Raw genomic sequence first — 27,002 nt, forward strand, 5'->3', positions numbered from 1 at the left:
TCGGACAACTGACACGTCCAAAACGGACGCTAGAGGGGAACGTAGAACGTCATCGTTTGAAGCTTAGGACCATTGACCAAGCGTCTGCATTTGACTAGTTGGGAGTGATGATGTGTTGACAAATGCAAGTCAATATATATTCAGGAACATTCAGAAGGCCAATTCAATAAACAAGGATATTAAAAGTTCTCAAACTTGAGCTCTCTCTGCTTTGCTGAAGAGCACATTTAAACGTTATGAACTGAACGTCCTGTGTCGAAGCCCTTTTGCTGTGTTTCTAGATCAGCAATCTAGATCAGTTGCCGGCACCAGGTGGGACCCTTGTCTCCCGCCTTAACTGCTGATTGGCTGAGGAAGTAGATCAGCTCATTCAGATGACAACTAATAAAGGACCACCCCCCCAGGAGTCCCCCTGGCACACAGCGACTGAGACAATTGAGCTGGAAACAGGCTGAATAAGAAAAGGAGAAACAGAGAATGTTTCAGATAAATGATAGATTGATAACATCAGTATTTGGAAGGGCGATTGAATATTGAATTGTCAAAACTTGAAGCCGGATGTTTTCAGGAGACGTTGCAGTTAGAAGTGCACAACTGGCATGCTCACAATCGATAGACCGTGCCTCAACTTTGAATGAAAGCGTCTGATCTTGACCCGTAAAAGGTGTAACAGGTGTAAACAGGCCCCGGTACATCTTCATATCGTATAGCTGAAATGGCCTCAGCTCACCGAAGGCAACTTGGGAGGGAGAGGAAGCGAGGAGAGAAGTAGAAACTAGGGCACTGTTATCTGGCCCCTTTTTACCAACCACAAGGCGCGTGGCAGGGAAACAGAAAGAAAGAGCTGTGGACGGGAGAGCAGGAGAGAGGAGAGGACGTCTCAAGTGTCGTGAAGCTGCAGACGAGACGGGGGAACCTCTGGAGTCAACATCCGACGTCAAGGATCTGGAGACAAACAAGACAACCTTGACTGTCCTACACAGTCTTTACGATCAGACACACTTCATCTATAAACACACACACACGTGCACTCACACACGTCCACAGCTTCGCGCACACATCGAGCGGCAACATGTTTGAGGAGCAGGCGACCAGGGTCAAGATCACGTCTGTGGTGATCGTGGTGGGCATGTCGTCGATGCTGGCGGCGGTGGTGACCGACCACTGGGCCGTGCTCAGCCCCCGGGTGGAGAAGCTCAACGCCACCTGCGAGGCGGCCCACTTCGGCCTGTGGAGGCTCTGCAAGAAGAGCATCTTCATCGTCGAGGAGGACCCTCGGGGCAAAGGCTGCGGCCCCATCAGCTTACCTGGAGGTAAGGAGCCTTTTGTTCTGACTGTTGTGAATGACTGAAAACCTGCTGTTTGAGGATTTGTGTGTTGTCGTGCTTAAGGTTCACGTCAAGGTATATTCCGACACTTATATTTGTTGTCAAAGTGAACTTGTTGTGTGGTTGCTGACTAACAGCTCTCTTGGCTTGAACTACTCCTGTATGTTCACACCCTGTGAGTAGTTTTCTTCCGTCATTTTTAGAGGCACAAGGAATGACAAAAAAATGTATATTGTTGGATCTTGGATTGGAACCGGTGAAGAAATGTCTGTACTTTTAGTTCTGCTTTACGTATCTGTGTAGACACGCAGGTCAAAGCAGACAAAAACAACAGAACAAATGGACTTAACAGCTGAATATGGTGGTCTGTCTGCTAGCTTTCGTACAGTGTTTGATCTGATTTATTTTTCCATAAATCTTGGGACATTAAACCCTCGTGTCATTTTCACAATAGCCTTGGTGGATTTAGAGCGGGACCGGTAAGGGGTTGGAGTCGAGTGTCTGTACATAAGAGCCATTTTGGTCAGCCTATCTTCCACCCCGTGTAACAGTTCTATCACCGGCTTCTCACTGAAACCATCATTATCTTCCACAGAGAAAGTCTCTGAAGAGACCACCAATTAAGCACAGGCGGACAGCTGAAGTCAAGTGCGTAATGGAGGAGCATCGCTGCTGTACTTAACTCGGCAAAAACATGAATCTCTTCTCTCTGGGCTGGTGGATGACAAATACAATCCATTTTACCTGTGTTATGTAATTATACACCATACTCTCCGGCTCTATAAATACTAGAATGTATAGATGCTACTTACTACATCTCTTGTTCAGTCTGGCTCAACATGTCAGAGCAGATCTGAGGTTGGTCCACGGAGCAGTTTTTAGGGAATCAGCCTAATTAAAGCAGTGTTTTCTGATGCCACAGATAAACCTCGGTTTGGCATGTTTAAATGCACCAAGTGGGAGAGGCTGCTTGGTCTTCAAGCAAGTCCATTTTGGAAGTTATTTCCCTTCTTCTAAGTGATTCCAAAAAAAGCAACAAAAAAACAACATTCTGTCTAGTATTCAAACGTCTGCTTCTCCAAAATAGCTTTAATTACAAGTCCTATTTGAACAGATCCGGCCCGGGGATAAGCAGCATCTCGCTGGCCTCTGGCTGTGTGTGTGCGTGCCTTGCAGCCTAACACAGAGATTTCACTCTGACTCTATCATTGACTGAGCCTCTGGCTCCAGCGCCTCAGGATCAGTACAAGCCCTAATGAAGTGTGGCTTCCCGCTCCAGCTCACGAGTTAAAGTACACCTGGGAGACTCGGGAGAGATGAAGGGGACTGGGGAAGAAAACAGGAGTCTGTGTAGGTGGATAGAGGCAGGGATGCCTGTATTGATGGGAAAAAGAGAGCACTTTCATAGTATCCATAGGAGGCGGAGGTGATACTGTACTTAAATGTTGAAGGGAGGGCGGAGAAGCTGACAGACAAGAGTTGTGACAGCTGCCGGTTATGAAAATGTGACTCACAGAGGGCCTCCAGAACACCTTCTATCTTTTCCCCCATTGGACAAGTCTCCAGGTATATTGCAGCTGACAGACTCACAACTCAAATATGATAAACGATCCAGTAATAACCGCCCACAGCCTGACAGCAGCAGTAAAACTGTCTCAGAATATCTGTGAAGAATCACAACTTGCTTTGCGGTACTCGATACGATCTGGAATGGACAATAATGACGAGGGAGAGAGGAGCCATCTGGCAGAATAAACTTGTTGGCGGCTCACCTGTCTTGCTTCCAGCAGCGAAAGGACTTCAGCCCCCAGTGTGCTGCCACCTGCCAGAGTGTGTGTGTGCGGCAACAAATATCAGCTGTTTTAACAGAGACCCAGTTGGTTACATTCCCGCAACTAAACTTAGATTATGAGCGAAAATGAGTCATTCTTTCATATTACCTGAAAATGTCTCGGGATTTGGTGCAGGGCTATAAAACACGCTGCCATTTGCTTCCACACTCAGAGTGTCGCCAGAAAATGGATCTGTGAGTGTGGATCCTCGTCCTCGGTGCTGTCTTTACGTCAGGATGACATTGGATGAGATGCTGATTGGCGCTTTAGAAAATGAGTTTCGTGAGTTCTTCACCAGGCGAAGTTGATTGTTTTTATAGTGGCCAAGAAAAGGCATCTGCAGGTTTCTTCTACTGGCACCCAGTTGGTCAATCCGGTGGCTGTGGTTTGACAGCAGAGAGGACCACAGAGAAATGAAACCACTCTCTGGCTGCAGCCATTTGCTTTCTCCTCGATAGAGCGCTATTAGGACTGGCAGCATGTCTGAGTGCCGAAGCCTCAGCTTCTGAGTGCAGTTCCTCATGTATAATAGTGTTTCACATGCGGTGAATTCACAGATGGAGGTTTTTTTTTTGGATTAAAAAAAGCCAGCCAACCTCTAGCAGCAGAGTTAACACTACATGATGGCGAGGTCTACAACATGGAGTCAGTTTGACTATTTCCATAGATTTTATATTCCAGTATTCAGCCTACAAATAAGAAAGATGATTTTTGGCTCAATTAGCAACAAGTAGTGGTACAAAATACTCTCAACTTCTACTCTTACTGGTATTTTATAGGATACTGGAGTCAAAGAGAATATAACATGGCCACTTTAGAGTCTAATGGAGCGGCTGGCCGGCTAACAGCACCACACCGGCGTTACTTTATCTGCTTCTCAATTTAATGTGCGTCGTAGGTAAAGTGTTTAAAAAAAACAAGCTGAGTTGATCGAGAGTGCACCATAACAGAAAACATCCTCGATGAACAGTATACCCAAGCAAGCAGCGTCGATTTGACTCAATTACACACATTTGCATTTTCCCAAAACAGAGGGGGAGTTAGTTGTCCAAACAATTTTTCATATAGGCACAATTACACTATTTTTGTGAAGGGGTTGCATAACAACATCAGCAAAGCGGTGAACCCAAATGACTTTTGAAATGAGCTTCCCACAAAGGATGCACGACAGCTTGAGTGCTGTAAAAATCAAACAAAACCTTCATGGATCGCATTATGCTGCTCGGGGGGCAACAATTGTGCTTAAATTGTGCTTAAATTGTGCTTCTATGGGCATGTGTGTGTTCCTACACGTATGTGTGTGTGTGTTCCTACATATGTGTGTGTGTTCCTACACATATGTGTCCAAAGAAGAAGGTGAGGAGTTTGTTATCAGGGATGTTTTAGAGCTTCCAGTCCTACAGTTGGGAAGAGATTGCAACCAGAGCACTTTTACCTTCAAATAAAACGTCCTCTGCTTCTTTCGGTGACACAATGCCGGTGCCCTACATACATACTCTCAAAAGCCCAGATGTCACCTTGAGCCACCACTTTCCCTTTCTAGACGCCCAGTCATTTTCCTCACTAGTCTGCCAGCTTTGGGTGCGGAGCCAAAACTGCGGAGGTGTGGCGCTGATTTGGCGTTCAGGAAACAAGTGTAGGGTTCAATATTTGAATGAATCACTCCCCGTTATGTATATGTGAGGTATATAAAGGGAGCAACATATTCAGATACAACTACAGACTGAGATGCTCGGATGCAGTTTGTGGTGGCTATGATGGCGACGGACTAACTTTACTGTTTTAAATTTCACACTAAAAGGTTGCGAAGACGCTCCTCTGCTGCCTGCCTTGTCCCAGTTATCAGACCTCTCAGTGGAAAAGACATTCAAATACCACCACCCACCACATTCACATTGACCCAGAATTAGTCGGTCATTCTGCATCGCCTAAAAAAACACATCTTCTCTAACACTCCTGCAAATGATATAGAGGCTATTTTCTGGACCAAATGTGAAGTAACATTGTAGGTAAAAACATGGAAATACTGGAAACTAACTGTGAAAGGACAACCACGAGAAAACTGGACTGGAGAGAAGAATTACCAGACAAAGTTGAGGTGTAAGAGAGGGACGGGTTTAATGACAGGTGGAAGAGGGTGATGGTAAGGGAGAAGCTGAGAGGAGGTTGGTAGTGGAAAGAGGCAAAGCTAAAATGACAGGCGGTACCTCGCTCTAATCACTCTCCCCCACTGGAACTAAATCTCCCAATTAGCCCGACTGCAAGGTCAATGATACGCACTCAGATGTTCTCCTCATCAACGAATGTCCACCATCGCAAAGTTACAAGCCAGATTTGTTTTTAACCTTTTGTGGGCCGTGTTTTTTTTACTTTTAGTACAAAACGTGAGTGTAGTTGCACGTGTTCTCCTCCAGCATAGTGTGTCATTAGGACGGAACTTGACAACAAAGTTTGTCTTAGCAAAAATAGACCATAAAGGGGGTTATGCTTTAGGGCGTGGCTACCTCGTGATTGACAGGACACTATCACAGCGTGGTCCGGTCAGTGAGTTGTTAACCCTTTCACAGTGTGTTTTCAGTTCATAAAAGTTAATTTTATAACATTTTGGTTGCCTGAAAATGTCTTGACTCAGTGTTCGGTTTTACTTAGCTCCACCCTCTCGTGTCACTTCTGGTTCCAAAGAAAACAAGATGGCGACGGCCAAAATGATGAACTCGAGTCTTATAAATGGCGGCCCACACACCAATGTGTGACGTCACGTCCATTTCTATACAATCTAGGGACTACACTTAGCAAAATCCCCGAAATAATGGTTTTGGAATTTACCATAATTACTAAAAAATTTGAGGTAACTCGGACCGCCGGTCTTACTGTGAACAGGTACCATGCTAGAATAGAAAGCTTTACAGGTGTAGTGTCAGCAACTAAGGGGGAGGTGGGACTCAGCAAACGGTCAACGACTCTGCTCTTATTCTCAGGCTTTTCGAGCTTCCTTTGTATACGCCAAAGGTCTTTGTGTCTTGTCTTTGTGCGGTGAGCAGATATTAATCTTCATAGAAACTGGAGTAAATCTCATAGCTACACCCAAACACATACTGGCTTAGACTAGTTTAGTCCCAGAGGTAAAGGCAGCTAATGAGTGAAGACTAATGAAAATTATATATTTGCAGATCCAAGCTGCTCTGTGACCCCGCCTCCAATTCCCCCCACCGTCAGCCAGTCCATCCCCCTACACACACACACACACACACACACACACACACACACACACACACACACATGCATGCACACACTCCTCTTGATATGCCTTTGTAAACAGATAGGGCCAGCCAAGACCTGCAGCAGCCTGTTGCTAGGTTACCTCTTTAGTGATTCTTACTCATCCTGTTTAACAAACAGCTCCTCTGTTGCCTGGTACACACACACACACACACACACACACACACACACACACACACACACACACAGCATATGCACACACATACAGACACCAACACACACATTGTCCGTCTCTGTGTGGACAGAGAGAGCACCTGTCTGCTTTATGGGTTTAATCTCAGCGAGAATCGTGGGGCAGAGGAGAGACGGGACTCTCACTTGGCCTTTACCTCCTCTCCACCCGTCCCTCTCAGCCCAGCTGCCCTCAGAGACAGCAAATAGAGAGATGGACCTGCGGGCAATGACTGCACCCAGGGATCGCTTTTTTCTGTATGAGGCTGTATTGAAGATTGTGGTCAAAGGACTAAAGAGTTTCGGGAAGCAAAGTGCATAAATGGATCATTCCTGTGTAGAAATAGATGCAGGCAGACAGTGATGGATTTTGAGTTTAAGACGTTTTACTTTAGGATAACAGGTCACACAAGAACACTGCAGGGAGTTTGTGGGCGGTGTTGACCGGATCAAACAGAGGCAAAGAGGAAGTGCAACAGTTGTGCACATAACACACTCTATACCTCCTTCTCTGGCATAGCAAAGTGCAAAGCAACCAAAGAGGCACTGGTTTGCGTGCATCGACCCCGGTGAAGTGTCCATGAACTGGAGGGAGAACTGGATGAAAATTGGGCCCACAACACTAATTCCAAAGAAATTTCTGAAGTCTAACATGTGTGAGGTTATAAGTGGTTGAACAAAGCAACGTTTTCAATTCTTTCAGTTTTTAAAGTTATGAAACAGAAGGTTTATGAAGATCTTTTACAGCATGAATAACGTCAGACTTCCAGGCTAAAATGAATAATAATGTTCTATGTCTGATAGCTTTCTAATGGGATCCATGGAGAGATTTAACATTTAGGCTACGTCGAATGGCATTGCAAGCACACAGGGCTACGAATACAACCTGAGCGCCCTCTCTCACCCTCTTCTCTCCCTCCCTGTCTTACCCTGCAGCTAAAAACTGTTCCTACTTCAAACACTTTACCTCGGGGGAAGAAGCAGAAGTTTTTGAAGTCAAGACCCAGAAAGGTGAGTGCCTCCTCACTGCCACCAAGACGACAAGTTACAACAGATCCTTTTTTTTCAGACCTAACTTGTTGTAAGAAAGGTGTACAGTCAATCACAACACAAGTAACCTCTTCAAACATTTAAAAACAACAGCTATTGGCAGCTATTTTAGATTTAGTCTTAGTCTTAGAACTAATTTAGTCAGCAATCACTTTTTACTAAGTGTTAGTCCTGTGTCAAATGTTTCCACCAGATTATATGGAATATTTCAGTCAATCTGGTCCAGCCAAAACAATAATCTTGTCATTTCAGTCAAATTAACTTCACATATAATCATCATCTGATTTAAAAAACAAAACACCAGCTGAATTATTATGAATGCAGCTTTGTGGGGATGGCCGTTTCAAGAAAAATAATATTAAAAAATCACTGGAAACAATCATTTTTTGAAGGTATTGTTTAAAAAATGGTATATTGCTGATCCCCAGCATGAAGAGACTTTGACACACACACACACACACACACACACACACACACACACACACACACACACACACACACACACACACACACACACACACAGACCTCAAACAGACTCACACAGGAGAGACATAAGTGTAAGGTTATTTTCAGAGTTTCACAGTTGGGGTGCTGAGATGGAATAGGATGCTCCAAGGAGTATTTCTATCACAGCTGGAGTGTTGGAGAGAAGAAAAGACGAGATTATCTTTGTCGGGAAACAGACAGGAGGGGAGGCGGACGGGAGGAAGAGAGAGATGCTCTTATCGTCCTGTGCCGGCAGCATCTGTCATGCAAATGGAAATATTGCCAGTTAGTATAAATTGTTGTTTTTAAAGTGAGGCTAATTTAAAGGCTAATTATCTGTGTCATAACTCGGCAGAGTGCAATATTGAAACTATTATTCTGTAAACCAGACTGCAACCTCCCTTCTGCTCCCACACTCTCAATTTTTTTATTGCTACTTTGCCGTCTCTCTTCCCATCACTCTTGCCTCCTTCACTGTCTCTTTCCTACTCCTTTCCTCTTTTCTCCCATCGTCATCTCTCCTCAGAGTACAATATCTCAGCAGCAGCCATCGCCATCTTCAGTCTGTTCTTCATGATCCTGGGCACCGTCTGTGTCGTCTTCTCCTTCGGGAAGGGACGGGACTACCTGCTCCGGCCTGCTGGGATGTTTTTCGCCTTCGCAGGTCAGACAGTGTGGCAGATAATGTGAATCACAGACCCGGCTCTGTCTGGTACTCTTGTCTCTTGCGTTACAGCTCAACTTGAAATGAGGTGTGTCAGTGTCATCACCTTTTTCTTTTGTGATGAATACTACTTATGCAGCTAATTAAAAAGAGTCAACAGAGATGTAGCTCTGTTAGAGTAACTCTGATTGGTGTCAAGTCCCATCTAGCATCGCATTTATTGTTACAAAGTCAAAATAAAACCGGCAATCTTGCCGTGTAAATGTGGAACTGTAACAGCACTTGATTATATTGCCATGAATGTGAGTGAAGCATCTGCTTTTAACAACAACTCACTTCTGTTTCTGTTTTGGCACGCAGGCCTTTGCATCATCATTTCTGTCGAAGTCATGCGCCAGTCTGTCAAGCGCATGATTGACAGCGACGAGACCATCTGGATTGAATACTACTACTCCTGGTCCTTCACCTGCGCCTGCGCCTCCTTCACCCTGCTCATCCTCAGTGGAGTCGCCCTGCTCCTCATCTCCATGCCCCACATGCCACGTAACCCCTGGGAGACCTGCATGGACGCGGAGCCTGACACCTTGGAGTAGCCACAGGGGATTCCCTGTTTAGAGTGACAGAAATGCAAGTGGTTTCGCATCTTTTAGCCCTTTAATCGCATATCCTATCCCACATATTTATCTCTACTGCGAGCCATTTCCCAAAGCATTGAAAGGTTTTTCCAACCTTCCATGTCCATTCATTTTAGATTATCTTAGTTAACCGGCCACACCAGAAACAATGTCGTTCGCGTTATCTTCACCGGGGTTAGCAGTTACAAGCAGGAATTGCTTTGTTTAAAAGCTGAGGAATGATTCATCCTTAGACTTAAGAGTCGTCTGTCGAGCAGCACCTTTTTTACAACAAGAATTTACTAAACTCACCGTATCATTTTTTTTATAAAGTCCATGCGTGCTTTTTAATTGTTTTGGGGGTTTGGTTTTGTGACAACATCTCTTTTAATTGCAATGCTGTGTCTTAAGTTTAGGATGTTGGAGCTTTCCACAAGCACCTGAACACACCACACGCCAAGCGTAACTTAACTGTAACTGTCATCATAGAGCTCCTGTTTGAAGCTAGGTTAAAGATAACATTGTAGAATGAGTGTACAGGTCGATTGCATGCAGTTAGGTAGCAGGTAGGTAGGCCGTCCAATTTTTTCATGTAGGCCGAATTAATTATGTTTTGTGATTGCTGTGGGGATATAAGGAGAATTTCAACAAATATAACAAAAATTAATTGTAAAATTCATTATCTTCCATCGCTTTAAGTTTTTTGCTAATGATTTAGATACTGTAATAAAATGAATTGCCACCAGTTAATCCATAAAAGTCAAGAAAAGTTCAATCTTGAAAAGTGCCATATTTAAGGGTGTTGACACATTTTACAATACAAAGAATGCCACAGTGTTTGACGATCATGTTCAAAAATATAACGTCAAATTGTTTATTGCTAATTTGACAACATCTGAACTGTCCAACTGCAGCTATGTCTGTCACTCACATGAAAGTAAAATGATGTTCAGATGCTGTTTTACACTGGACTAGACTAGAAAACAAAGAAAAGAATAAAACTATGACAACAAGCAGGTCAGACAGGATTGGACCCGAAGAATTATATACAAAAGAGGAAAATGTGCCACACTAAACGAGATAAAGACAGGGACCCATTGCACTGCAACGCTTTGTTTAAAGTGAAGTGAGTCGTTGTAAGGAGCTCCAGGCACTGCGGCAGCCTCGTCTGTCCTCCAAGGACCTACAATCAATCAATCAATAAGTGTCTAGAGAGAGACTACATGCCTGAGACTCCCTTGTTGACATCAGTCATTCATTTCAGATCGATGTTCAAGACCCCACCCCATGCTCTAGTGTGCATGTGTCCGATACCAGTAACCTAGTAACATGGTGTTACTTCCAAAACCATCATTTGTGCAGGATAACAGGTTACTGTGGTAGAAGTGAACAGGTTTGGGTTTGGGAAAGTTTACACTCCAGCAATCCCAACGTGTTACCAGAGACAGCGTTAACATCCTCCAAACACATTCTCATCCTCACAACTTGTAGCGTTAACAGTGAAACGAAGGTAAAACGTTGAGAATATGAATAATAAAGCATGACTTTAACATCTTGCTTGTCAGTAAGCTCTGCAGCTAAACAGTAGCCACACTGTGGTATACTGTTTCCTTATTTATACATTATGACTTTTCTGGTTCATGAGGCTTCAGTTTCAGTTTTTTATCACATTATCATGAATGTACTCAGTAATAAAGACAGGACAAAAAGCCAGCTGAAGACAGTATGAAGCTAAGGTTAGCTTAATTAGCTAGCAACATTGACGACTAAAAAGCCTGTTTTTGTCTGAAATCAAAGTCTGGACCATTGTTGTAAAAATGACTCTGAATTTTGAGGTTAATCTTGTAAATCTGCAATAGTTGTTATTGTAAAGTGAATATTTACAGCTTGACAGGCACAGTAACTAATAGGGGGCGTGGCTTAGCAAATGGTGAATTGAAACTTTGCTACATAATTCTGACATCCTCAGAGAATTCCTTTCATAATGTTTTCAATGCTGTATTAACTTGTGTTGTGCCATATATGCCTAAAGTTAAAATATATAGGATAAGTATGATGCCGATGACTTTTTCATTTAAGCACATATTGTAAAATGTTACCTTGAAGCTTGAAGATGTTACTGTTCTGTAGAAAAATATGTTGTTGCTGTCAGAAACATAAAAAACGAATTCACGACAGACTTTCTTTTTAGTGTCTTTTTAATTCTTTTCATTTTCAAATCATCATCTTTTTAATAAAAAGACACAAATCACCTGACAGCACTCATTTTTATTTGTCTTTTTTCCTGCATAGATTTCCTACAAGAGTCGTATATTGTTAGCAAAACAACCATCTACGTCTAACATGTTATTTTGAGTCACTCAGGCCCTGAAGTCATTCAGCTGGCGCAGGTGCAGTGAAATTAAAATTCCATAAATGATGTTGTTTCACAGAATGATTCAATTTGCTCTGAGGTACGTCTTTTGCATTTTTCTTACTGCAATCACAAAAGTTGCCTGGTCGTTACAATACGTGTGTGTGTGTGTGTGTGTGTGTGTGTGTGTGTGTGTGTGTGTGTGTGTGTGTGTGTGAGAGAGAGAGTTAATGGATGTATTCAGTCTTTTCTTTACTGAGAATTCAACCATCCTTGTGTCGCCGCTCACACACTCACAGAGTCACACACTCAAAGACTCACACACTCAGACACTCACACACTCAGACACTCAAAGACTCACACACTCAGACACTCACACACTCAGACACTCAAAGACTCACACACTCAGACACTCACACACTCACACACTCACAGAGCCACTCCGGTCTTGGAATCTCTCAACCAGAAAATGTGGTAGAATTGAGAGACAACGCTACTTGAAATGCTCCAGAGGCCTCACACACTGCAGGTCAGGGCTTTTCAGGGGCGCGTGTAATAGATGCACAAAGCTCCCTAAATGATTCATGGGACCTTTACCTTCGAGCAATGACAGCAGCATGGGCAGAGCGTACACTATTTACTCCCTGCCGCCCACACTGGTTTTGATCCCTGGAATTCCTTCGTGGTTTTGTTTTATATTGTTTGCTCTAACACGATCTCTGTTTCCATAAACATGAGAAACAATGTGTTTAGTATGATGCCAATAACACACGCACAAAGATGTGCTCATGGATCACACATTTAGTTTTGCCTTCTGTTAACGTGTGCATAGTCCTTAAGCCTATGAACAAATTAGTTAGTAGAATATATGGAAATTTGCAGTGGATAGTTATTAATTCTGGTTAACTGTTTAAAGTTGAGGTTGACAGGAAACATACTAATGTGGAAAGCCGTGAATTAAACACAGACAATTGTCCCTAAACAATTTATTTATCAATAGATTGCAATATACATCACATAATGATCTTTGAATACTACTGAAGAAGAAGAAGAAGAAGAAGAAGAAGAAGAAGAAGAAGAAGAAGAAGAAGAAGAAGAAGAAGAAGAAGAAGAAGAAGAAGAAGAAGAAGAAGACTCTGCTACTGTCTCTCTCTTTCTCTCACTCATACCTGCCTCTCTCTCTCCCTCTGACATGTTCTGTTCTTCCTCGCCATGGTGTCACTCAGTTTCTGTATCTCTCTCTGCTGCCCTCACACTTTTTCGCTTTGCATCCCCAGTTCTCTCCCATCAACCCCACTTTTCTTTTTTTGACCTTTGCTTTCTTTGTCTCACTCTTTGTGTTCTAATCTTTTTATCATTCAGCTTCATCTTGTATCTCTCTGCCTCTCTTTATTGCCAGGCAGCAGACTCCCCGTGCTCCCAGTTTCTCCTCTGTGATTCCTTCATTATTCACCCTGTTTCTTTGTTGTCCCCCTTCTCAGCTTCAATCCTCTCTTCGTTTCCTCTCCCCTATTTGACACTTTCCTCTGCAGGCAGTGACAGTGAGTTCCTCTCCACCTTATTTTTTATCAGCTTTATCACCTCTTCTTCTCCCCCCTTCCCTCCCTCTCCCCTCTGTATCTTTCTGCTCCAGCGCTCTCTCAAGCAAGCAGGCACTCTGCCGTCTAATGACTTGTATCAGTAGTGACTGTTGAGAGGAGATAGACCTGTAATAAGACAATCCAACCCAGCGCGAGAGCGCTACGCGCTACCAGCGCTTCATCTGTACAAACCTCATGCTGCACACTTCGCCCCCGGCCTGGAGGCAGAGGAGCCGGCGATGCACGGATGTGGAGAAGAAATGTCTTCTGGGTTGAGAGCGCTCCAATAATCACATCCGTTTACTGGAAGGAAAAGAGGAGTGATATGATTTTAGAAAGGAGGGGAGGATTGTATTTCAACAAGTGAGCATTATGAAGAGTGGGAAAGTACGGAGACAAAGAAGTGTTTCATATATGTCAGTGAGCTTGGACAGTAGCCAGCTATATGTATGTGCAGGTTATTATTCCTTACAAATCTTGCAGCAGCACATTTCATTAATGGACGTCTCCACTCTGCTTTGGGGTGAATTAAGCAGGGAAATGATCAGCTTTAGTGTCTGATTTCGAATCAATTGAACACCAACAACGCCATCATTGGGAATTATCAGCTCGGGTAAGTATTTCCCAAAATATAAAAAGTATTCCTTTAATGGCAAATGATTACAGAAAGCGCATCTACAGCAACAGGTGTCAATCATGATGCTCACACTGGCAAATATCGTACTTACATTTCCTCTCACAGTACTCAAAGGGAAGATTGGTTTCCTATCACTAGACTTAGAGTTCAGAGGGTTTGAGTTGGTGTGAAATATATATTTCAAACACAAACACACACACACACACACACACACACACCTGCAAACACATGCTCTGGTCCTGCAGGAGTACTCAAAACTCCTACTGCTTTTTTTGTGAATTATTAATTCAAGTCTATTTTCACAATCAATAGGGAGGAGAGGTGGAAGAAAAGGTCAGGCAATAATTGCCCAAAACACACACACACAAACAAACACACACACACTCACTCACGCACACAGGAAACAATTGTTAACAATGATGAGCATGGAGGCGTTATTCAGTCCGGTCCTTGTGGAGTAAAAGATTTGTTTATTATGTGTTTTTTTCCATTATGTAAGAGAGAAGAGCGGGGACAGGAAGTAGTGAATATAGTACCCTGACAAAGCCGGCAGCGAGCAATCACTGAGACGACAACCTATCTTGGAAAAGTGTTTTTTAGGAGCAAACAGCAATAGTGTGACAGTCATTTCTGTGTTTCCTCTTGTCTAAGTTTCTTTGTCTTTAATTTTGGTGTTGTACCTGTTGTCATTTACTTTCGTCATAAGAAAATGAAGCAATATCAGGTGAGAAGTGGACAATAACAGGAGCCTGATATTAGTTTGCTTATAAAGCTTAAAGTTATGACTGAGCAAACAGGCATTTAAAATCACATCAACAGAGGAAAACTAAACTATCCAGTCTCATTCTGTTCATCTTTTTGAATTTAGAGTTTACTGTTTACTTCACTCCGGTTATCTAACTTCTGTTACAGTAGATGCTGCTGGAAGAGAGTAAATGAGTATGAGCATAACAGCTCATCACAAAACCTTTAGGAATAAGTATTCAGCAATTAAGTCCACCTGCACAAAGAAGACCGGAAGTCTGAAGTTGAGGTCTCACGCAGCGTGGGATGGGAACACTTCATTGTGTTTTGATCGTCGAGGGGGTCTCACCTCTTGGGTGAATTTTCTCTCAAAGATAAGAATGACACATAACCTTTTTCCCAAAAAAGAAAACATGTTACATTCACGCCAGCCTTTCAGGTCAGAGTGAAAAGAGAAGAAAAAAAAAAAAAGTGCCCACTGAACCTTTGAATGACGCTTGCGGAGCGACAATTCTTCTCACTCTCGTCTCCATCGTGCCGGCCGGTGAGTCACTCGTGGGCAACGTGGGAGGAGAGCACGTAAGTATAGCCAAAAGTTTTCTCAATCTAAATTTTACTTTTTCTCATTACACAGTATCTGCCTGCTTTTTATGTGAGCTTCGCAGTCTCCATGGTGACCGTGAGAGAGAGAGAAGAGGGCAGAGTGACGTTAATGATGGCTGGTTTCCCTCAAGAGGTTTGACTTGTTGGAGTTGTTGGTGCCTGTGGGATTTTTTTTTTTTTAAGTAAAATATTGAGCATCATCCTTTTGCATGTTTTAGTGCCACACACACACACACACACACACACACACACACACAAATACTCACCTCAGGTCTCCCACAAAACTACAGGTTCAAGCACAGAGGTTTTCTCTGTGCCCTCAGCTGATCAGAGCTCACACTGCCAGTCTCCTAATGTTCTGGTTCAGCTTGTCACAATCCCCTCTCGTCCGCCTGCCGCCGTCCCACAGCCTCCTCTGGCTCTGTGGCAACCGTGGCTAAAGGGCATTTCCTCCGTAACATGCGTATAGATGTTTCAGGGTTGACAGAAGTTGTTAGTTGCACGATGTATCTAATAAAGAAAATGTGAATGGGCTGGCTCACTATTCCATCATGTTGATTTATCCCACGAGGTTGTCCACCCACGTGTGATCAACCCAGATTTAGCACCGGTTTTATTTTTACTTTGTCTTGATTTGGATCAAGTTTGTGCGTCACGGCTATGAGTAGTCTTTTTTTTTTAAACGTGTATTTAATTCCATCTGTCCGCCTATTGACGGTGTTGTTTTAGGTCGTCGTCCACCTTTCTGTCCGCGTATACTCGCTCTATTTTCTACATTTCATTCATCTACAATCTCAATCCCATAACCTTGAAAAGACACACTGTGACGTTTTGTGATTTCAAAATGTTGCCTGTAAAAGGAAAGTATACGTTTTTTAAAACAAAATGCACTGAGCTGAAAACTAAATGTAATACTTGAGTATTCCCATGTCATCCTACTTTGACTTCTACTCCACTACATGTCAGGGGTAAATGTTGCACTTTTTACTCCACGACATTTACAGTATCAGCTGTAGCTACTTTTTAAGTTAAGATTTTACATTTAAAAACATGTGATAAGCGTATAAAATACAACACAAAGAAAGCAGTGTCTTCTTGTCACAGGTTGTAGTTGTCTTTGCTAATATGTCGAATGGTTCGCAGTTCCACTGAAGGATGTTTTGCTGGTTTCATATTAACATAAAAGCTTTAAATAACGTTTGAATCCTTCACGCTTGGATCAGGAAACTACAGGGCTCACATTTACACATGTATGTTTGTTTGTTTAGAATCTAGATCTCATGTGTGACACATTCTTGGACTAGTTTTATCACGCAGGGTTAAAATTATTCTGAAACAGCTGTTGCATGGCAACATTCTACATCGGCTGTTTTTTTTTTACTTCTTATATATCTCAGGGAGCTCCAGTCAGGCCAAATGTCATGTGTTGACATGAAGCCTAACCTCAAACTTTACTCTATTTGCATGAAATGACACCTAAAAAGACAAACTGAGACAGAGAAACAGGCAGACAAACAGTTACTAACACGAATAATTAGACGAATGAGGAGAACATCCATGAAGGAACAGACATGTGTCACATTTGCCTTTGTCTGGGCAGCTGTGTGTGCATGAATGTGTGTGTGTGTCTCCTGTGTTAACTTCCTCACATCTAGTATGTGTCTCCAAATGTGACATGCATGTATGATCACCTTTGTGTGTGTGTGTGTGTGCATGTGTGTGTATAGTGTATACACTATGTTCGAATGCAAGAGAAGAGGCACACAGAGCGACAGCCAGATTTCAATCCAATCATTGGTGTTTCTGGGAGAAGCGAGGCTGCTACATTATTAATCCGCTGCGTTTGGGGCTGATGCAGGTGAGCGAGCGTGGCTATCAACGACAACAAACCGCTTCCTGGGAGGCGATGGCTGCGGTGCACCCCTTTCACCTACATCACCATCGCCATACTCTGTCTGCCACCCCAACTCCATACGCACAAATGTAATTTCAGAGGCCATTTGGAAAGCGGAGGATAGATCAATGGTGCGTATTAAAAAAGACATTTCCCCATTAGAAAATCAGTCTTTGCAACTCAATTACAAGACAAGGTAAAATGCAAAGAAATTGAGGTGTATTGGTCTACAACTCACAGTCAAAGAGCAGAGGTGAAAGAGGCGACACAAAGCACACTTTAGGTTTAGAGTCATTGTTGTTCTCTCAGTGCATTAATATCAACAAGCAACAAGGACAAAGAGGTTCTGGTCACGCCAGCGTTTTAAACTTTAAGCAACCTTAATTCTGTTAATAAGAAGCAGTCTGTGCCCAAGCCTGAACAGTTAGGGGCAAGCTGTTAACATCAGTAATATTGGAGGAAGGAATACATCAATTCATGGCGTGTCTTTGTTCCCACTCCACAGGTGAGAAGCAGGAGGAAGGCTGAGGGGAGGTGTGTGTGTGTGTGTGTGAGTGTGTGTGTCTAACATTCATCAAGGTCTACACAGCCCCTCAGATGAACCTATTAGCCCCCATCTGAAGGTTCATTAACTCAACTTTCCCATCTCTTTCTCTCTCACATCCTTACTTGTTTGAACTATTTTTCATCCTCTTTTCTTCAGCTCTTCTTTCAGCTTCTTGCTGCTGCTCTCCCATTGTTCTGTACTGTCGCTATCCCTCAAAAGGCAACCACAATCCTCTTAATGGTCACTTTATTATTCAATGTTTGGCCATGCATGTGTTTCAATATAATAACAATTGACCTAGTGAATTTGAACTTCTAACTGAACTAACAAGTCAGCCATTGTTCATTCAACAGAATGTGTCCTTCTAAAAGATTTCTTCATCGACAAAACGACTTCCCCGCTTCAAGGTGAAAACTTTTTCACAATAATGAGAGCATTGTGTTGAATACAGCATCATATTTCAAGAGAATAACGTGGATGGAAACCCATCAACGGAGAGGAAAAGACATAAAACTGACACTCACGGAGATTAACTTCCCTGAGCGTGCGCCAAACAACGGAGACAGTCTTTAAACAGACTCACTTTTTAACTTCTCCTGCTCCGCACTGATTGGCTGATGTATAGCAACCAGTGTCTCCATAGTGACATGGAGGCAGTAGCTGAAATGCACCGCATCCACTGTGGCAAAACAAAAACATGTTGCACATTCTGGTCATGTGCCCAAGCACATATATGTGCACATACACACGAGGAGACAGACTCATATACGCGCACACGTCCCAAAGCACTCTCCTCCGACATCACACCCTAATAGCTGTGATATTGAGCAGTTGTCGTTTAATCTTAGAGGAGAAATGCAAGCTGAGCCCCGAGATGAAAAAGAAAGATGCCACATCTCCCACAGCAATATCTCTGCACTGGCAATAAGTTCAGATTTCATTATACATTATGCAAGAGACAATCTCGGGCTTCTAAATGAAATGAGCGTTACACCTCGATGGCTGTCTGACCCACAAGATTGGGAGAAGGGAAATTTGAAATTACCTGGATGAAAAAAAAAAAGGCACATTATGGGTGCCTGGCTCATATACGATTGGTAAATTCTTTTTTTTTTTTGGAAGCACCCTACATGTTTGGGTTTCAGACCAGCAGGAAACGCTGAGAAGCGGATTGGATTTCAGTGTATCCATGGAAACAGTCTCGACAACAATGCGTCGATCCTCGTCCTAAAAGGTTGCATCTGCATGATTGATATGCGAGAGGGGCGAGAGCACGTGTGGCAAAAGAAGATGAGCCATTTGAGAGCGACGTGCTGGTAAAAATCTCGTCTTCAGTTTGTGAAATCACCCACAGATGAGGGCGAGGATGCTGCTGCGTTCTCGTGACGCTTGTTGCCTTCTGTTGTCTTGTTTCTGATCGTGAACAAGCGCTCTACGGCTCCTTCCCACAGCAATCATTGTGTATTTATGTTAAATCAACACAGCTGCCCTGAAGAAAACGTTTCAACTCGGGGGGGGGGGGAAGAAAGAGCTCCTGCTGCTTTCCTCATACGAAGATGCTTGTTATACTTTTGGTTAGACATCCCTTGATTTCTATATTTATTAGAATGTGGTGTAGCAGAGAAGAAGGGAAGGAAAAGGTCCTCGACAGGAAAGGAAGGTGAAGACATAAATCAGACGCACCTGTGAGTGAGAGCTAAAGGAGATACATGAAAGTCTTCATTCAGTTGCTTGATATCTTCGCTCAAAAGTAAACAGAGTGGCAGTCGCTTCAAGAACCGACTGGATTTAATGGTTTTCGTAGGCAACAGTCTTGTTCTATCTCTTTTTGAACCTGCTTGGACGTAGCTGTGGACTTCCTTGTCTTTGTTGGACCTACAGAAAGCATTACTCCATCCTCAATCATAATCCAAATAATTCAATCTAATTTTGCGCTGCCCTTTACCCTGCTTATTGCCTCCTTGGACCCTCTTATTTTTGTAACCCGTGTATTTCTTAAACTTGCTTATATCCACATTTTTAAAGTGACGGGTGTATGATTTTGACTACTCTCCTGTCTGGCGCTCAACTCGAACTTAGAATATTTGAGTAACCTACACTACACTACAGTATGTACTTCAAAGTACCAATCAAAGTCTCTTTAGTCCCTTTTTAACATCAAGCCAAAGGGAGCAGAGAAGAAGTGCTATACTGCAGCAAGTGCTGCTTTGCTCCAGCCAAGCAGTGGAGACACACAGCAGTTTATCTCAACGTTACCTCATAACATCCCTCATAAGGTGTTCTGTCTTCAAAATTGCTCTCACCGTTAATGTCACCACTCAACTCTCAATTGCCACATCACTGGTGACACACGTCAGCACACCTATATTGAAACAAGTGTACTGAAGTTTGTGAGTATATACAGTGTGGGATGTGTGTGTGTGTATACATGCGTGTATCATATGCTGATGGGCAGCAGTCGCATATATTCACCTCACACACCCTCCAGCCACTTCCTCGCCTCTCATTAATGAACTGGCTTCCATTCACGGCTCTGCGGAGGTCCAGTTCAGGCATTGATAGTGCTTAACACTTTGTTCATACATGACATGGACGCAAACGCTGCTGATGGCTGAATTTCTCCTGCTGATTTCAGATGGATCGCAAACAACAACATTAGATAACTTAACTAAAATGACACTAAGATGTGTATGAGCACAGCTTGTCCAGATTTTTTTAGTGTCCTCGAATGTGTTTCCCAGCGAGAGCAGAATAAGATGAGAAGCAGAACAGCCCACGGACGGCTTTTCTACCAAGCGGGAGGATCAGAAGTCAGAGTTTTGAGCTGAGCCAAAATCCTTGATGCGCACACTGCATAGCCCAATTTTGAAAAGCAGTAGCTCCATGTTGAACTTTTCATGAATTCAATCATGCTAAACTAGACATTCCCTGTCAACACAAATGAAGCGTAAAAGAACCGCACCTCCGTCTCCCCGAGACCCCCTCCCCCTCCATTCACCTGGATGTAATGCAATGATTAAGACGGACTGTGACGCCCATCTAGCACCAGTGTTTTCTTCCCCAGAGCGATGGCTCCAATAAAGCCCTTATTAGTTTTGTCACCAGCCCAACCCCCACTATTGGGCAACGGGGGAAACAAGCTCCCTTCTCCACAGTAACAGTGGACTGATGGGCTGAGAGGTTAGGAAAGTGACAGTAAAGGCCAACTAATGATGTTGAGCGGCAAGAGGCGAGGAAGCCAGGTCTCTTAGCAACAGTTTCGTCCTCTCCGCCTACACTGTGATACCGGCTGGTATAAACAGAGTCTGGTGTGTGTGTGTGTGTGTGTGTGTGTGTGTGTGTGTGTGTGTGTGTGTGAGCAGATATGTGTGTCTGCCTAACTGTAGCAGGTGTCATTGTGGCACCACAAAAAGCTTGGCATAATGTCTTGTGGCATTCGGACAAAAAAAAAAGGCCTCTGTTTTGTGTGTGTGTGTGTGTGTGTGTGTGTGTGTGTGTGTGTTAGAGTTTGCCTTGTGTGTGGGCATATAATGAATTCAGCTGGAGAACAGTACGTTGAAGAGATTTCAGATTGTAATTTTAACAGAGTGCATCGACCGGCAATCTGAGGCAGTCGGCCCTTGAACTAATCTGTGTGTGACGGTGTGAGTGTGTGCACTGCATGCATACAGTGAGTGCATGTTTTGTGACCATACCGGATTAAATTCACTCTTTAATTCACACACTCTGTATGTAACAGTATGTGCTAAAGTTAAAATATATATGTACGTATGATAATGTTTATATTATTTATTATTACATCACCAGCTTGTTTTCAGCTGCTCAGTCCAATTTTAACTTGATCCCAGAAAGTTTGACAGTGGTGTGTGTGTGTGTGTGTGTGTGTGTGTGTGTGTGTGTGTGTGCGTGCGTGTGTGTGTGTGATAATGGTGAGAGAGTTTCTGTTTGGATCACACATCATGGCCTTCATATGTGTGGTTGTATGCACGCTCAGATGTTAATGCACTCTCCACGAACACAATGAATCTGTGCCGGTGCCTCTGCACTGTCTTGCTCTGTGACATTGACAGTGTGGGAAATGTATTTCAGATACACATGCGAGTAGATTGCACCCTCTTGAGTTCAGACGTAAGAACTTCTGTTTCCTTCCTGTGCAGCAAAGAGGGGAAAAGTTGATTTCACACAACACTGACACTCCACTGCTGCTTGATTTATGCAAAACTGATGAGAGACAGTTTGACTGATTCTTAATTTAGTTGCCATGACCTGAAAAAAAGAACCAACCTTAGAAACTAGCCTACTGCTGGTACTCAAACTCCATATGCCATATTGTTTATAATCTTAGGGGGAAAAGGTCCTAAACATACTAAAACAGATGCTGTGGACCCTCCCTGCAGTAAATAACACATATCAAGTAACTACATTTGCTATTGAATAAAAATGAATTATAGCATTAATTAATAATCATTAGTTTATTATCAGTAAAATAACTATCACCTTAAGTTAAGTCAATTTACCATATATTAATGATGGTTATTATAATATGTTCCAAAAATTTAAATTTAAATGTATGTCATCCAAGTGCTTGTCTTCGCTACAAGTCTGACTAACATTACGGTCTCTGGCGACCTCTGCCGTTTGAAAAGAGTACTGCATGTTATAGTGCTCTGCTCTGTTTGCAGAAGTATAAAGTATAAGGCATCCGCAAAGTTATTCTTAATTACTTATACTGGATCTGGAAAGAATTATCAAATATTTTATTCGGCATAAATAAAGCCATTGGTTACAGTGTATAAACCAGTTTTAATACATGAGAGGAAACGTTTTGCTTTAAATCATCACACAGCTGGCTCAAGTTATGTGGAAAACTTTTACTCAAACAGCACATTTTTTATCTTGTCTAAATTCAGAACCATGGTCAGCTCCAGTTCAGAACCAAGGTCAGCTCTAAAACTACAAATCCCGGGTCAGAACCAAGACATGATGAGCCTGTCTATAGACGTCTCATGTATAATCCTATTATCCTATCCTATATTATATTATATGTGATATGTTGTATATCATTTTAACCTATATATAAATATATATATATATATATATATATATATATATATATATATATATATATATATATATATATATATATATATATATATATATATATATATATATGAACCATATGGTTCTCACAAGTCAAATAAAGGGGTTCTGTTTAGTTGATGACAATAATGTCATGAGCTTACCTAGACCAAGGCTTTGTCAGATACAAATGCAATACATCACACGAAGGATTAAACATCGGCTCACTTATCTGATATAAAAGTTTTCATCCTTTTTTTTGTAAACTGAAATTAAAAAATGTAAAGATGCTTGAAATCCTGAAGCTGTGAGCCTGTGGAGGGAAAGTTAAACGAGCTACAAAAACACGAAGGACTTCGGTTCCGATCCTACATGACAATAAGATCTGACTGAATGTTTGACGCAAAAGGCCAATATTGAACAGCTGCTAAAAAAAAAAAAAAAAAAAAAAATGAGCAATAAGACTTTTAACATTACTTGTATTTGTTATACAATAGCTCAACGGTTTCATCGTTTCTAATAGGGAACCTGTACAGTGACATCCTCGTGTTTCCTGCACATTTCTCTCTCTCTCTCTCTCTCTCTCTCTCTCTCTCGCGCTCACTTGACGCAGCGTATCCACGCGGCTGCTGCTGCTGCTGCGCATCTCTGAGCGGAGCTCTGTCGAAGGAGCAGGAGACACACTGGTGCACGCGAGGAGCTCCTTATTTAACGTGCACACGGTTAAATGAAGAGTGTTTGCGACGACGACAGGATCAATCCTCGTCCGGTTACAAGTAGCTGCTTCAAGCTGCGGTAGTTTAAAGCGACTTGTTTGGGGAGTTTGGTGTGATTTCGGTACACTTTCCACACTGCAGACGTTACCCCCCAAAAAAAAACAAATTGATGCTGTTGGATTAGTTTCTACAAACTGGCGACTGCAGGGTCAAATTAACCCTTAAAAGACCCCCTTGTACTTCGGACCTGGTTGTGTAGAGACTCACGTAGGCATCGCGCGTTTCAGGTGCTGATGCACGAGTGAGGAAGGATTTAGTGCATTTGTGGAACTCCGTTGCCTCGTTTCTCTGCACAAATCATTTCAATGAAATAACTGACTTGCAGCATCGCACTCCAGACCGAAGCCCGACGACCTACTACGCCGTCCTCTGCGTTGCCATCACCGTCGTACAAAGGACTATGTTGATGAAGGAGTACCGCATCTGCATGCCCCTCACAGTGGAGGAGGTAGGTGAAGTTTTTCTTGGGTTTCCTCGTGTTTTGCGTCCCTCTCTTGTCTGCTGATTGGCTGCTCTTCCATCACAAATGCGTGGCTAACAGCCACAGGATCGCAGGTCCGCACGTTGTGTTTACTATCAAACCCGTAATCTTGCAAAGTTGTCAGTGATGCGTTTGTCATTTTGCACCAAAGGACGTATTGAGCCCCGTGTAACCGAGGTGCGGGGTCAAAGAGCAACCACCGGGTGGAGCTGATGTTGTCTCTCTTTTCGCCTAAAAAGCTCTTGTGTGTTCAAGGGAAGTCATGCAGTTTAGGAGAGACTGTGTACAGCTATCAGCAGCAGAGGGAAGCGTGTTATTATTGGTACCAATGGACAAATCGTGCATCTGTTTCTGAGTGTCTGGATTGTGAGTGTCTGGATTGTGATTGCGATTGTGATTGCTTTGTAAGATTGCTTTGTAAGTGGTGATAAGCAAATTGCTTTCTACTACGTGTTCACAGTTATTATTCTGTCTCCTCTCCTCCAAACAACATTGTGTTTTTATCGGCCACATGGTCGTATATATTAACATGACTTTTTGTGTTGTTACCTTTGTACTATTATTTTTGATTGATGCATGCGTTCCACAGCGCTCCGTCTCGGGGCTAAATGACTGAAATGCAGTTTTGGATGCACATTTCTGGTCGCCTTTCATCTGTAGAGACACTTTCACACACACAGTGTTTCTGTTTGGAGACGGGTCGGGGTGAAGAACGGATGAGGGAGAGAAGCATCTGCTGCTGGCTGAAGTTGCCCTCGGGTCACAGTGACACAGAAACAGCACCACCATCAAGGATCGCTGCTGCGTTTTGACATTTTAGGATGCAAGATAAGATACAGTGTTTTTCAAATGTTCAGCGCTCAACTGAGTTGTGACTGTGTTTCTTAGATTTCTGCTTTGTCCCGCCCCCTGTCTCTCCTTTACCTGCTTCAGTCCTACCTTTTTAAATGTTTCACGCCTGAACCTAAACAACAGATGCTCCAGCAAGTGTTTTATTGAGACTGAGACTGTAAGGTTTTACACACCATTTAACCCAGTTTATGACGTGACATGGGCTCCCACCTAAAGGGTGAATAAGTGTGGTTCAAAGAGTCACCATACTGCACCACCATTAAATGTGTCTTAGTCAGCTGTTTGTGAAGATACAATCATTCACTGCAGTCCAGCCGAGCTCATTGTTGCGTTCTTAGATTGGGCGAGGATGAAATCTGTACCCCAGAGAGTCTTGAACAGCCTCTCCTGAAGTCTATCGATCCTGCCCCTGATCCTGATCTTGCTCTGTTTGTCCCACTTCGTTTCTGTGAGTTTCATGTTTATAATTACCAGGATGCCGCTTTATCACAACGCGTCCTGAGGCTGATTGGCTCTTCTTCTTTGCTTCGCTCCGATGGTGATAGAAGACACCGGTGTCCTCTGTGGCCAGCTAAAGGCTTTCACATCTGTTGTGATAATTATGGGGTTCAACCTAATCTATTGATCCGTCATGGACTTAACAAATTAACATTTGTAATCTATTCATTGTTGGAGCATGCTCACACAAAGACACATAAATCATAGTCATTACCAGTATTGTGTGTGTGTGTGAGAGAGAGATTATCTCAGAAGAGTTTGAAAAACTGGTGATGGAAACTATTTTCGAATGCAAACAAAGTAAAAGGAAAAAAAACAAACACTTTCTCTTCTTTCCTAATTCAACACAGCAGCAACCGACGACATGTGGTCAATATATCTTTCAGTGGTGCCGTCATCTTGTTATGCAAATTCCTGCTATGGGCTTCTATGAAAATTGGATGCATGATAGAAACACATCTTCATCTCACAGAGTCGGTATACCGGATTTATGATGAGTAATGAGTAATCCATTTAGTGCCTGAGAGTCCGGGTTATATTGTATGCATTGCTGACACATCATAAGAGTCACAAATCAGAAACTCCTTCAATGCCATTGCAGCATGAGGGAAACAGGCTCCTCTTTAGTGCCCAGTTGCATAATAAACGACCTCAAGTTTCAAACGTTACTGTGACCGCAAGAAAGGAGATATCCAAACATGGCAGGAGTCGACAAAACTGGTGAGTTTCAACAAAACCACATGGCGAACGTTAATATATGAGGCAGTTCGGCTATAGCTTCCAACAAAGTTGCGAGTCCAAACACGAATGTTACGTTGTTGACAGTAGCTACAACAGCTGTCCAGTCGTGTTCACCTGAAAGAGACTGATATGAGTTTCTTCAAATGTGCTTTGGAAAGTGGTTACTAAGGATGTTCTAGCAAAGCTTAAAGGATTACTCAAGTAGCTCCGGCTAAACACGTGGAGATCAAACGGCTTCCCTTACAACATCCTAAGAAATCGTGATAGTGACTATATCTACAACTCGTCTTTAGGCATCCTGAGACGAAAATGAGGCAATCTTATAGCCTGAGAGGTTTAATGCGTCCGGGCACAGATAAATACGAGTCCGTTAGTGAAGTGGACGGGTTTTGTTGCACACACAGATCAGGGATTTCATTACCAACAATCTACAAGTCTTCAGGAGGTGATTACATTATTGCACTGCTGAGGAAACAAAATTGGAGACGCCGTCATGATGATCTCTTCATGGTAGTAATGCAGTTCAGTTGACTATTACAAAAACATGTCACTAAGAAATAGCTGCAGCGCTCTCTTCCTTAATGCCGACAATATGCAAGGGTCGGAGTATTCTGTTGCATATTTGTTTCTGTTCATTTTGTGCATAAGTTGGTGAGACTTCTAACTCTATAATGTTACATTCATACTAACTATGAATGCTATTTGTTAAACATATGACACAGTTTGATGGGGGGGGGGGGATTTGATCGTCACAATCACTTTTAATAGTAGAGAGAGGCCAGAGTAACACAGG

The 27,002-nt window shown here is 42.8% G+C and overlaps 2 protein-coding genes across 2 annotated transcripts in view; both read left to right on the plus strand.

Moving 5' to 3' along the window:
• The first annotated feature begins 1,072 nt into the window (after positions 1 to 1,072).
• On the plus strand, positions 1,073 to 9,403 carry cacng1b (calcium channel, voltage-dependent, gamma subunit 1b). Its single transcript, XM_076080799.1, has 4 exons — positions 1,073 to 1,313; positions 7,547 to 7,621; positions 8,673 to 8,810; positions 9,171 to 9,403. The coding sequence occupies exons 1-4, from the start codon at positions 1,073 to 1,075 to the stop codon at positions 9,401 to 9,403; spliced, it is 687 nt and encodes a 228-aa protein (XP_075936914.1).
• Positions 9,404 to 24,037: 14,634 nt separating this feature from the next.
• pitpnc1a (phosphatidylinositol transfer protein cytoplasmic 1a) overlaps positions 24,038 to 27,002 on the plus strand; it is a 33,921-nt gene continuing 30,956 nt past the window's right edge. The window contains exon 1 of the mRNA XM_076080812.1: positions 24,038 to 24,085. Coding sequence (XP_075936927.1) covers positions 24,038 to 24,085 — 48 coding nt within the window. The remainder of the gene's footprint in view (positions 24,086 to 27,002) is intronic.

The sequence above is a fragment of the Anarhichas minor genome, unplaced genomic scaffold (assembly GCF_050575085.1).
Source record: "Anarhichas minor isolate MPS153535 unplaced genomic scaffold, ASM5057508v1 ptg000007l, whole genome shotgun sequence".
NCBI lineage: Eukaryota > Metazoa > Chordata > Actinopteri > Perciformes > Anarhichadidae > Anarhichas > Anarhichas minor.